At 38.7% G+C, this 14,290-nt stretch overlaps 1 protein-coding gene across 6 annotated transcripts in view; it reads left to right on the top strand.

Annotated features, from left to right (window-relative positions):
- ZNF33B (zinc finger protein 33B) overlaps nt 1–13,161 on the top strand; it is a 49,672-nt gene extending 36,511 nt beyond the window's left edge. The window contains exons 5-7 of one of the 6 annotated variants that reach the window (XR_011462959.1): nt 820–924; nt 9,138–9,271; nt 10,586–13,161. Coding sequence is in view for 5 of the 6 variants with exons in the window: in XM_014477870.2 (XP_014333356.2) it covers nt 820–2,906 (2,087 nt within the window). In the remaining variant the exon portion in view is untranslated. The other 5 variants (XM_070364434.1, XM_070364435.1, XM_070364433.1 and 2 more) reach the window with 5 other exon arrangements.
- Nucleotides 13,162–14,290: the final 1,129 nt, after the last annotated feature.

Below are 14,290 nucleotides of genomic sequence, written 5' to 3'. Positions count from 1 at the left end.
ATTCTGTTAGCCTTTGCTCTGCTTCATTTTGTACTCCAAGGCCAAATTTGCCTGTTACTCCAGGAATGTCTTGACTTCCTACTTTTGCATTCCAGTCCCCTATAATGAACAGGACATCTCTTTTTGGTTGTTAGTTCTAGAATGTCATGTAGGTCTTCATAGAACTGTTCAACTTCAGCTTCTTCAACATTACTGATTGGGGCATAGACTTGGATTACTGTGATATATGTGTTTATTCATCTCTAAGTTCTCTGTCTCATCTTTTACATGTATTTATAACACAAGGTAATATGTGATATGCAGAGAGTCAGTCTTCAACTGACTTTCTGCATACCTATGAAAATTGAAACTCTAATCTCAGATTGTTTTGTATTTGAATACTCATTTACTTACTTAATGGTGATTTGAAGTTAGTAGTATTCTGTAGTTGTGCCCAAGTAATGTGTTGTTGGTAATTTTATTTTCTCTCCTTATATTTATCCGTAAGTGTTTTGGAGAATTCATGGAGACGTTCGGATTTAAAGAGTTGCTCTTACTCCTCAGACATACTGAGGAATGTCTGAAAACCAAATGTATGTTTTCTAAGAACAGTTTACTCTTCCTTTTCCACTATTCTGGGCTGTTTTTTTCTTGTTTTTGTTTTTTCACCTGAAACTCTAGAAATAGAAAAAACAACATACTTACATTTACCTTCATCCCTGGAGACTAAACAACAAATCAAAATCAGCTACCAGCAATGTAGGGCATTTGTAAGTAGGTCTCATTCCATAAGAAATGTGTTGATTTTCATATGGTGAGATAAATTTTTCTTGTTTCTAGAAGTCTGGAAAACTGATCACATGAAAGAAAGGAGCCATGAAAACCAGCCTAAACATGTATGGGAAGTTGTATTGATCAATAACAAAAGGCTGACTAAAGAACAAGGTAATGTACTAGGGAAGTCACTTGAGTTGGACACAGATTCTTTTCCTTACAGAAAAATACTCTGTCAGTGTGTCTCATGTGGAATGAGCTTCAACTATATTTCAGAATTGGTTATCGATAAGAAAAACTCTTTAGGGAAAAAGACTGATGAATTTAATGCCTGTGGAAAACTGCTACTCAGTATTAAACATGAGAAAACTCATACTAGAGAAAAAAATGAATATTTTAAAAGTGGAAAAATTGTCAGTCATAAAGAGGATTCTGTTCAGCTTGAGAAGATTCAAACTTTAGAGCAAAATTTCGAATATAACATACATCAAGAATCCTTCAATGAAAAGGTAGTACTCAATACATACAAGACAGAGATCACTGAAGAGAATGACTGTGCCTATGATGAATATGGGAGAAGATTCTGTGATAGCTCATCCTTCTTGTTCCATCAGACAGCTCCCTCAAAGGAAAATCACTATGAATTTGGTGATTGTGGGAAATCCTTATGTCTGAAGTCCTCCCTTTTAAAACATGATGGGGCACATTTGAAACACTGTGAATATGGTGAAAGTGGGAATAATTTCAGGAGGAAGTTCTACCTCTCACAGCTTCAGAAAACTCAAAAAGGAGAGAAGCACTTTGAATGTAATGAATGTGGGAAAGCTTTTTGGGAGAAGTCACACCTCACTCGACATCAGAGGATTCACACAGGAGAGAAAAACTTTCAATGTAATGAGTGTGGAAAAACTTTCTGGGAGAAATCAAACCTCACTAAACATCAGAGGTCACACACAGGGGAGAAACCGTATGAATGCAGTGAATGTGGGAAAGCGTTCAGCCACAAGTCAGCCCTCACATTACACCAGAGAACACATACGGGGGAGAAACCCTATCCGTGTAATGCATGTGGGAAAACTTTTTATCAGAAGTCAGACCTCACTAAACATCAGAGAACACACACAGGACTAAAACCCTATGAATGTTATGAATGTGGGAAATCTTTCTGTATGAATTCACACCTTACAGTACATCAGAGAACTCATACAGGGGAGAAACCCTTTGAATGTCCTGAGTGTGGGAAGTCTTTCTGTCAGAAGTCACATCTTACACAACATCAGAGAACTCACATAGGAGATAAACCCTATGAATGTAATGCATGTGGGAAAACTTTCTACCACAAGTCAGTACTCACCAGGCATCAGATAATACATACAGGTTTGAAACCTTATGAATGTTACGAATGTGGGAAAACCTTTTGCTTGAAGTCTGACCTCACAGTACATCAGAGAACTCACACAGGAGAGAAACCCTTTGCGTGCCCTGAGTGTGGGAAATTTTTCAGCCATAAGTCAACCCTATCTCAACACTATAGAATCCATACAGGGGAGAAACCCTATGAATGTCACGAATGTGGAAAAATCTTCTATAATAAATCTTACCTAACAAAACATAATAGAACACATACAGGGGAGAAGCCCTATGAGTGCAACGAATGTGGGAAAACCTTCTGCCAGAAGTCACAGCTCACTCAGCACCAGAGAATTCACATAGGGGAGAAACCCTATGAATGCAGTGAGTGTGGAAAGGCTTTCTGCCATAAGTCAGCTCTGATTGTACATCAGAGAACACATATAGAAGAAAAGCCCTATAAATGTAACGAATGTGGAAAATCTTTTTGTGTGAAGTCAGGACTTACTCTGCATCAGAGGAAGCACACAGGAGAAAAGCCCTATGAATGTAATGAATGTGGGAAATCCTTCAGTCACAAATCATCACTCACAGTACATCACAGGGCTCACACAGGAGAGAAGTCTTGTCAATGTAATGAATGTGGGAAAATTTTTTACCGTAAATCAGACCTCGCTAAACATCAGAGATCACACACAGGGGAGAAGCCCTATGAATGTAACACATGTCAGAAAACCTTTTCTCAGAAGTCAAACCTTATTGTACATCAGCGAACGCACATAGGAGAAAAACCTTATAATTGAAGTGAATACTAGAAATGTTGAGCCACAATTCAGCACCTACTCCATTTCAGAGAATTCACACTATGGAGAAAGCTCTGTTGATATCCTGAATGTTTAATAACTTTCATCCACATAACTGGCCTTATTTTACTCCAAAGTAATGATGTGGGACCAATTTCTACACTGAAACAAGTATAGGGCAGTCTTGTTAAGAGATAATATTCCACTGAATGTCATGTACTGGCATAAACCTCACAGATTTTGATTTTGTGAAGTTCTAACAAAAATACTAGGTTATGTCAGAATTTATATAGGGGAGAAATCTGTCCATTTGAGACTTATGAATTGACGATTTTCTTTAGAGGTAATTTAACTTCAAAAGCTAGAATTTGTGTTTTGGTTTTGATGCTATGGTTATTTTTAGGAAACAGCAGATTGTAATTTATAGATGCATATTGTGCAATGTAAAGCTTTAAGGACTAAAAAGAATAGTAAAATAGGCTCAAAAAGAAGTTGCAGTAGTAGTAGTGCATAGAATTCTGATGTGCCCTTTACAAAGCTTTTTCTAATAATAGTTACATAACTATAACATACTCTAATAACAGTGTTACATAACCATATTAATAGCCCTAACAGGAAATTGATGGTACCCTACTACTAAGTCAGATACAGGCTTTATTCAGATTTCACTAGTGTTTACATGTAATCTTTATGTTTGTCTGTGCATTTCTATGAAATTTTGTGGTTTATATATTTGAGTAACCTTCAACACATGTTATAAAATCAAAAAGGAATCTGGAGTTTGTATTACATGAAGATTACAAAGGAATCAGGATTTCACCACAGGAAGTTAATAAATATTATTAATTATTAATAATAATCATAGCCTTTGTGCTACCCTAATCCTGGCAACCATTTAAATATGAATCTTTTTAAAAGCAGAGATAAACTGAATAATTAGGGCAGAAGCATTAAACACCAGTGAAGTATCGGTTAAGTTCACAGGACTTAGGTATGTACATTACATAAACTGTATGTTTCTTACACAGAATGGAACTTAACATAATTGTGAATAAAAAATAGATACTCCTAGTTTACCCGTTGTTACAACATGAGGCACATCTCCCTTGTGTATAAGGCCTGGAGCAACAGTTTAAAAGGAAGCCCACAAAGCTCATGTCTAACCTTTTAAAACTTATAAATCAAAATAACTAAACGTCCAATAAAATGTATTCTCTGCATGGGGATATCTAGGCCCTAGTCCCATTGCCCCTTCTCTTTCACCCATAGCTTACTGAAGACCATGATGTGCCTTGAGTATACGTATGTAAATACTCTAGCCTTTAGCCTGAATTTATCCAGACCCTGAGTAAGCAACTGCTTTCCAAGACAGGGTCCAGGAAGGAAGTTTCAGATTAGACAATACTCAGAGCTATAAATTAGACTGTAAATTCAAGGGTCTGATGTACCCTGAGATCTGGGCCCTTAATGACTGTTGACTCTCTGAGGAGGAAGACTGAGGCTGGAGCATGGCCAGAATGGAACTAGAGCAGTGCTTTTATTGATAGGGTAGAGGTGATATACTAAATTATACGATCAGATTATGTAAACAATTACATTAAGCTAATAACGTAAGATTATACGATCTAGTGATCTTAGATTATATACAGAGTCTAAGCTTCCATTGTAGGAAACCAGGAAAAGAAGAGCAAATTAAGTTCAAATTATAAAAAAAAAAAAAATAATGAGAACTTAGGCAGATATCAGAGTAATTGAAAACAGGAAACCAATGGAGAAAATAAAACCAAAAGCTGGTTCTTAGAGCAGGACAATAAAATTGATAAATCTCTAGTCAGGTTAGCTAAAAAAAGAGAAGATACAAATTGCTAACATCAGGAATGAGAGGGGGCCATAACTGTGATCCCCTTCACATCAAAAGGGTTATAAAGGAATGTTATGGACAACTCTGTACCCATGGATTTGATAACCTAAATGAAATGGGCCAATTCCTTGGAAGAAACAATCTGCCAAAACTCAAAGAAGGACAAATCTAAACAGGCATATGTCTTAAGAAATTCAATCAATTTTTAATCTTCCAAAGCAGAAAGTATTAAGCCCAGATGTTTTTACTGATGAATTCTACCAAATTAAGGAAGAAATAGTATCAGTTCTCTACAGTACCTTACAGAATGTAAAAGCAGAGCTTTTACTTATTCTTTGAGGCCAGCATTACCCTAATTGTAAAGCCACTGAAAGACATTACAAGAAAGCCAAGGTACAGACCAGGATCTCATTAACAGATATAGAAATCCTCAACAACATGCTTGCAAATTGAATCCAACAGTGTATAAAAAGAATTACATGACATGATCAAGTGGGATTTATCCAGGTATGCAAGGCTAGTCCAATATTTAATAATTAATGTAGCCCATCATATCAACAGGCTAAAGAAGAAATATATGATCATATCAGTAGATGCAGAAAAAATTTCAAAAACTCTTAACATCCATTCATGGTAATTAAAAAAAACCCAGTAAGTGAGGAATACAGGAACTTTTTACCAAGTTTCCTCAACTTGGTAAAAAAAATATATATAAAAATCCTATAGCTAACATCATACTTAATGATGAGAAACTAGATGCTTTTCCAGTAAGATAAAGAGCAAGGCAAGGAAGTCCCTGTAACCATACCTTTTTAGCAGCCTTCAGGAAGTCCTAGCTAATGCAGCAAGATAAGGGAAATAAAAGGTACACAGATTTGGAAGGAAGAGATAAAACTATTGATGTTCACAGATAACATGATTGTCTATGTAGAAAATTCCAGAGAATCAGCAACAAAAAATTCTCCTGGAGAACAGTTACAGAAAGGTTACCGAATATGATGCTCAGGCAGGTGATGAAAGGAGCTATCAAGTAACAGAGGTACAGAAGAACCTTAGATGCATATGGCTAAATGAGACAAGTCAATCGGAAAAGGTTTTATACTGTATAATTCCAACCATAATGGATTCTAATAAGGGCAAAACTGTGGAGACACTAAAAAAATAAGTGGTTTCCAGGTGTTCAGGGTGAAGGACAGTGGGATGAATAGGTGGATTACAGAGAATTTTTAGGATAGTGAAACCATCCTATAGGATACATGTCATGCATTTGTCAAAACATACAAAGTGTAAAACACACCTACAAAGTGTAAAACACACCTACAGAGTATAAAACACATCTACAAAGTGTAAAACACAACGGGTCAACCCTAATGTAAACCATGGACTTTAGTTGTAAAAATGTATCATATTGGTTCATCAGTTATAACAAATGCACCACACTAATGCTCGGTATTAATAAGGGAAAAGTGTGGAGGGAGGTAGAGGTAAAGGGATATATAGGAACTCTGTGATTTCTGCTCATTTTTTCTGTAGCCCTAAAACTGCTCGAAAAAATGGAGTGTATTAAATAAACAACCCTGCCACATATTACTTTCTTATATATTTACAGAATTTGAAACTCATATGATTCAGTACCAGTTTTTCCATGGTGGGGGTGGAGTAGGGTAGGGAATGCATTCTTAGAAATCATATATTGTCAACCACTAAGGCATATTTTCAATTATAGCTTTCTGCTTTTCTAAGTCTTATTATCTTCTTTTGAAATTACCTTAAATTACTTACCTCTCATTACAACATCTTGTTTCTGCACTGAACATATGTTTCTGCCCTGCAGCTATAATAATCACTAATGAACATTTGGGTTGTTTTTATAGTCTTCAGAATACTTTAAATTATAGCAACTGTGGCTTGAAATTAAGGCCCAGTGTAATAGAGTCTCTTCACATCTGAAACTAAGAAGACCTTTGATAGCCTAACTGCAGGTTTCCCTCCCTATTCTTCTCCCCCAGGTCACTGTAGTCAGACAGTCTTCCTTGTTTATCTGGGGAACCAGTTCTTGGTTTCCCCTCAGTGGCAAGTTTCACTTTCCTACCAGCCCACAAAATTATTCTGAAAAACCATTCCCATCTTCTCACAGAAACTTTGCTGCACCCTCTGCATACTACAGAGCGATTTCCCACAACCCCTGGTTTTTCCTTTGTTCCCAAGCATGATAACCTGTGTGACCCTTGGATGGTGGTGTCATGTCCTCTCGCCTGGCCTGTGAATAGATATAACTAGTAAGCTTATGTAGATCTCATCTGTCCAGTGTAAAGTCTCACATGTTCAGCTATTGCATTACCCCAGGGCATAAATCCTGCCACCAACAGAGTGACTAGGAGGCAGTTAATACAGCTGGGCATGAACAAGATTGTCCCATCTAAGACAGGTCACCTGGTCACTTAGCTAATTGCTCTTGTCTAACAGGTTCCGTGATGTGGCAGAGGCTGCTTGGGATGGCACCACCAACTGCTGGCAGGCTTGCACTTCGGCCTGCTCTGCTCTATGTTCTTTTTTGGATATTGCTATCTCTTCCCACTCTAAGAGGCTCTTGTTCCTAAGAGAATGGTTCATTGGCTGTGCCCCCTGCATGACTTGCCATGGGGTTCAGTGTGTTTGGCAGGTGGTATCTGAGCTACCTGTGAGGCCGGCTTCTGGACCATGGTACTTGCCCTTGTAACTACCCAGAATGTCCACATCAGGGGTGATGTACATGGCTAGAAGTCCAGAATAACTGAGGAAATTTGTATGAGAGAAATAAGAGAGAAAGAAATCTACATGGCAGAAAAAGACAGCCGTAGCAGACAGAGGATGTTAAGTCAGCCAGCCTCTCTGGGTTATGGGCCCAGCATGCTTTTGCTTCACCACCTGTTGTGTCTTTTGTTTTGTTTTTTTTTTTTTTTAAAGAAAAAAGGTTCTGCATTCATGGTTAGAGGACAAAACTCCTATCCTGTGGTGCAGCAAAGAGGTTAGTTCAAATGCAGCTTAAGCCTGGGATCCTTGCACCATGTGAAGCAGCCATTGCCATGGAGCAGGCCCCTAACCCTTTCCTGAAGAAAGAAATTTATAAATTTAATCAGAGTAAAGAGAACCCTCCTGAAGTGTAGCAAGTAACCACAGAAAGAAAAGAAATGGAAAGAATGAAGGGAGGGAGGGAGGCAGAGACTTAGATATGAGGAGAGTAAATAACAAAATAACTGAAATATAGGTCCATAGTTTGTTTTTGAAATTGAGATGTGGTTTCTGTACAATATTATATAAATTATATCCACAATTTGACTCAATTAGAATCCAGAATATACTAAAATTATTTGTACAACAAAAGATAAAAGGGTGCTGATTGGCTTTTGTATCTTCCAAATTAACTTGAATATTAACGTTAATGCTGAAGTGTACCATTGCTAAATTTTCATAGCCTTAATACAGGGCTCAAGTTATAGTTATACCTGGGAACCCCCCTAAATTTAATTATGTTACCCCCTAAAATCTTAGAGGTGTTATTGAATATAAAACACAGTGTTATACTGAAATTCCCTCCAAAATTCGTGTTGAAATCTAACTGCCAGTATGATGGTATTTCGTGGCGGGGCTTTTAGGAGTGATTCAGTTAGGAGAACAGAGTCCTCATGAATGGGGTTAGTGCTCTTAAAATAGAGACTCCAGAAAATTCCCTTACTTCTTCTGCCATGTGGGGACTTAGGAAAAGACAGCCTTCTGTGAACAGGAAGCAGTTCTCACCAAAAAAGGAATCTTTTGGTGCTATGATCTTGGACTTCCCAGCCTCTTGAACTGTGAGAAATAAACTTTTGTTGTTTATAAGCCACCTGGTCCATTGTATTTTATTATAGCAACCCCGAGAGTCTGAGTCATTTAGGAACAAATAGTATGTTTCATCTTAACCAACAGAACTATTGACTTAAGTTTCGCATCGTCATAACACCCACTGACTTAATTTTAGCATAATCCCATAGAAAGCATGGATGCTCTGATCCAAAGAATAATAAAATTAAATTTTTGGCACTTACAAATTGGATTGACAAAAGGAGACCGTAGTGTACCATATACCTCAATTGAAACCATTGTAAATACCTGCCGAGAACAAGTGATCATCGCCACTACTTCTCTGTTTAATGATCCAGTATAGCTTGTTCTTAGCCTGGAAATGATGGTGCTTCACAGTGGATTATTAAAACCTTAATGCTATGGCCTATCTGCTAAGAACCTAGTACCCAGTGTTACTGAAATTACTGTTTCAAATAGCAAGTAGTAAATATTTTGTTATTCCAGTTTGGCTAATGTTCTGTTCAGTGCTCTTTTTAACACCCTTTCAGCCACAGTTTACCTTCACCTCAAGGGACGCAAGGTGCCTTTACCAGGCTACCCATGGGATACCTGAACAACTCTGCCATTGCACAGTCTTTGCAGGCAATGTCTTAACTGCATCCAGTTTCCTCCAGGAGTACAGGTATGACATGACATTGATGACATCCTCCTCTGAGGAAATTCATTTCACAGATTCGTTGAGGGCTTATAAATACTCCCAAAAAAAGCATAAGTTATTTCACCACACAGAGATCTGCCTCATCAGTTGAGTTCCTGAAAATCACTTGTAAAACAAGGGCTGTTTCATCTCTGATGCTGTCAAGAAGCAGCTACAGACTGCTTTTTGTTTTCTGTTCTTAATACACACAATGTTAATATAAATACATAAGAGTCCTTTTTGGGCTCTGCAGGCAACATATCCCCACTTAAAATTTTTAATTTCACTGATGGTGTTACTTTCAAATGTCCAACTTATATAGGGCTTCCTTCACAAACAGCCTTAAGAATTGATCTGAATTGAAATCAGTAGGCACTCCCATTAGTGCTCTCAAAGACACTCTCACTGTGGAGGCTTTAGCAGCCTCTTGTCCCTCCTGGAGTCCAAGAGTACAAGGAATACCATGCTGGATTTACAGCATGGTATTTACAGATTCTGTAAATCTGTTGATGTTGGTTTTGACAGATGCATTGCAGGCAGGGAAGGCAAATGCTTGTACAGGGTAAATATCTTTGACGGAAGGTACAAGATACAGTCCCATTTTGTGATGAGAATAGTCTAATGCAGTCAACCTGTAACATGGCTAAACTGATTCATCCAGGGAATGGTGCCAAGTTAATTTTTGGTCTCTGCTGTTGGTAGATTAATCTCTTAACAGTAACTTTAGCCAGATCAGTCGTGTTGAGTGAAAGTCCACTTTGCTGAGCCCATGCATAATTTCCTTCACTGCTGCTGCAGCCACTGTGTTCATGAGCCCATTTGGCAATGACAATGGAGCTGACTGATAGGAGACTGGCATCGCAGAATGTGTCCTCTGATGAGGTCACCCTTTGGTGAGCATTCACATGGTACACAAAGACCTTCACTCTCCTCATCTGGAAAGGTCTAGATGTGCACCTCTCCCCCTGAACTCCCTTTCACAGGTTTTCCAAGGTACCCCTCCTTAGTCCTTGATCATTTAGCCAAACCATAGGGCTTCCTTGGTGGCTCAGAGGTTAAAGGGTCTGCCTGCAATGGGGAGACCTGGGTTCGATCCCTGGGTCGGGAAGATCCCCTGGAGAAGGAAATGGCAACCCACTCCAGTATTCTTGCCTGCAGAATCCCATGGATGGAGGAGCCCGGTGGGCTACATTCCATGGAGTTGCAAAGAGTCAGACATGACTGAACGACTTCACTTTGACTTTAGGCACTGTGCATAAATAAGTGTTAACTCATAACTTTTGCCATTTCTCCTTCCAGGCAAAATAAATCAGGTGATGTCACCACCAACTTTCAAGACCATCTCAGAGTGGGGCTGTGGTGCTGCGTACCATGCAGAATGATCTGACCCAAGCCTGAGGTTTTTTTCTTTCACTGGTCAGCTCGTCATAGGGAATTCCTCATGAAGCCATAGCAGTGGATTGAGGGGGGTGAGGGGTTGCCTGATAGATATAGTTCAAGTATTTATAGGCATTGAAGATTCAGCTCCACTGAAATCTGTTATTTCCCCATCCCAGGGATTCTTTACTAGTCAGTGCCCTAATTTTAATGAGACCATGTAAGGTTGGAAATTCAATGTACATAGTAATTAAGCCACCCAACAGATTTGTCATTGGATTTCTTTTCCTAAATCTCAGCCCTGCAGCTTTAGGGGATGAGGTGCTTTCAGAATTATCATTGAAGCTTTAGGGTCTTTGTGGATCTTGAGCTGGGAACTTAAATTCCTGAGTGTCTCATGTTGTTTCCCAACATTGTCCAACACATTTAGAATAAACAACCAGTTTCATACTCCTTTTGTTCACTAAAATACCTAGGAGAGAACATCTTTCATTCCCAATAACTTGCTTTCTGTAGGCACATGATAATAAGTACCTAGAGGTAATCATTTGAGTAACTGTATTGCCACTGCAAATCATGGACTATCGGTACCTCTTTACACCTGAAACAGTATCTTGAATGGTTTTAAATCTGACTCTAATCAGATCGGTGGTGGTTTAGTCGCTAAGTCACGTCTGGCTCTTGCGACCCCATGGACTGTAGCCTACCAGGCTCTTCTGTCCATGAGATTGTCCAGGTAAGAATACCGGAGTGGGTTGCCATTTCCTTTTCCAGGGGATCTTCCCAACCCAGGAATCTAACCCTGGTGAAGCAACACTCAATTTGGTACACATTTGTGATTCAGGAGGATTTAATTAGAGACATAGAACCATAAGATGAATGTGTATGTCTAAAGGGATTTATTACAGGGCTTTGGCTTTCTACAACTGTGGAAACTGGTTAAGCGGTGTCTATGAGGTTGTCTCCATGCCTAATGAAGACATTTGACTAAAGTGCTCAGGGCAGACAATAAGGCAAAGGAGATGGATGTGACGTGAAAGAGAGCAAAAATATGAGAACTCACAACAATGAGTAGTGCCGACAAGGAGGGGCTAAACCTGGAGACAGTTCTTATTGCCTCTGGCCTTGGTGTGGTGTCCTTCAGAAGCTAGGTCCCTCAGTCAGTGAGGGGATCACACATATCTGGTGCAAGCATTAGAGATGCCAAAGGACCTATGTGGAATGGTCATAGTTCTAGTGGTGTCTCATGCCAGTGAGGTGGTCAGTAGATCAGCAGCAGCATGTTACAAAGATACAAAATGGCTATTACATCATTACACACTCCAAGTCTTGCACAAGAATATCTTTTATGGCCCACCCCAATGGGAAACATACAGAAAAGGGAACTCGGAAATGTAGTTGAGCCTAGTCTAGGTAACACATTACTAAGCAACCACATTGGCCTATAAAGGAACTGTGAAATCAGTTCAGTGAATCAGAGCTAATATTTTTAAAGAAATAAAACATAATGTCAGAATTCATTAGAGATACTGACAAATAGTATTTTGTGAAAAATATTTATAATCAGTTGTATATTATCATGGACTGAATTGTTTTTCCCCCAAATCTATCCCAATGTGACTGTTTTGGAGATAGGGCCTTTAAAGTGGAAAAGTGAAATGAGGTCATAAGGATGGGCTCTAATCCAACATGACTGGTATCCTTATAAGAAGAGAAAGAGACACCAAAGACAAGTATGCAAAAAGAAAAGGGCATGCAAGAACACAGAAGGCAGCCATCTGCAAGCCAAGGAGAGAGGCCTTGGGAAAACAAACCTACCAACACCTTGACCTTGGACTTCCAGTTTCCAAAAATGAGTCAAAGTTGCATTAAGTCACCTCATCTGTGATGGTACTTTATTTTGGCAGCTGAATGTTTGTGTCCCCTCCTCTCACCCCTAAATTCATATGTTGACGTCATCTCCAGTGTGATGGTGTTAGAAGGTGGGGTCATTGAGAGGTGATTATGTCTGGAGAGTGGAATGCTCATGAATGGGACCCCACAGAGCTCCCCAGCCTTTCCAGCACATGAGAACACAATGAGAAGGTGCCATCTGTTAACCAGGAAGACTGCTCTCACCAGAATGCAGCCATGCTCCTGCATTGGTCTTGGACTTCCCGATCTCCAGAACTGTGCAAAATAAAGTTCCATTGTTTATAAGCTATCCAGTCTGTTAGTAGTTTCTTATAGCAGCCCCAATGGACTAAGGCAGCAGCCTTGGCAGACTAGTACATATGCGTACTAAAGATTGAATTTGTCTTCTGGCAGCTTTTAAAAAAGAAGATAATATTTTTAGAGCAGTTTTAGATTCATAGCAAAATTGAGGGGAAAATGCAGGGATTTCCCATTTCCTCCCCCTCACACACGTACACCCTCCCGTTATCAGCATCCCCCAGCAGTGGCATATATGTTAAATTGACGAACCTACACTGACACATCATAAACGTCTATCAATTACATTACATGTCACTCTTGATATTGTGTATCATATGGGTTTAGACATGTACTGATGACATTTATCCATCATTATGGTACCATAGTGTTTTCACTGCTGTAAAAGCCCTCTGTGCTGTCTCTTCATCCTTCCATCTCCACCCCAACCCCTGATCTTTTTATTGTCTCCATAGTTTTTCCTTTTGTGTTAACTTTATCCCACTTTAATGTTTCAACTTTTTTGTCAAGGTATCATTTAGCATACAAAATATTTTAATGTGGTCTCATTATTTTGTATTCCTCAATAGAATATAAACTACATTCAGAGCTTGGAGTTTTATCTACTTCACACACTACTATGAATCCAGTGCCTAAAACTGGCATGTTGTTTTTCAACTCAATGAGTGTTGAATGAATGTTTGTATTGGATCATGAGTTTAATGTATTTGTTAAGTAAATTAAAGTTGAAGATCCTTGCAAGCTTTGGCAATGTCTTACAAAGAAACGTAGTCTTATACAATCTAGCCATTGCTTTCCTAGGTGATTACTCAACTTATTTAAAAGCTTACATTAACACAAAAGCCTGCATAAAAATATAGCAGGTTTATTATTTCCAAAATTAGAATTAACTATCTATCAGTAGGTAAATGGATAAGCAAAATGTGGCAGATCTATACAATGGAATATTGTTCAGTGATAAGTGGGGTGTTAAGTCACTAAAAGTTTGGACGTTAATAAATGATAGAGGTATAACTGCCTGTAAATGTAGAAAATTGTTACCCCATCCCATTTAAAATGTGCATTAACTCCAGAGATTAACTGATTGATTTTTAAAGAAATTGGCTCACAAGTAAGACTGACAAAGGCTCCAAGTGAAAAGTGAAAGTGTTAGTCACTCTGTTGTGTCCGACTCTTTGCGACAACATCCATATCCGTCACTGTGACTTCAAGCATATAGAAGGGATATCTTGACATGCTGCACACCACTGAATGCCTAGAAATTTCACTAAGGTAATGAATTTTTTCAGATTTATTTTCCACCATTTGACATGCAAATATATTTCTGCCCTTTTCTCTTTCTCTCTTCCAGTGACTTCCATAATGCAAAGCATATATTGGTTTTTCATCCATGGATTGTTGTTAAAATTGGTGTTT

This window comes from Bos mutus, chromosome 28 (genome assembly GCF_027580195.1).
Source record: "Bos mutus isolate GX-2022 chromosome 28, NWIPB_WYAK_1.1, whole genome shotgun sequence".
Lineage (NCBI taxonomy): Eukaryota > Metazoa > Chordata > Mammalia > Artiodactyla > Bovidae > Bos > Bos mutus.
The sequence above is the reverse complement of the archived record's forward strand: the minus strand, read 5'-3'. Positions and strand labels throughout refer to the sequence as shown.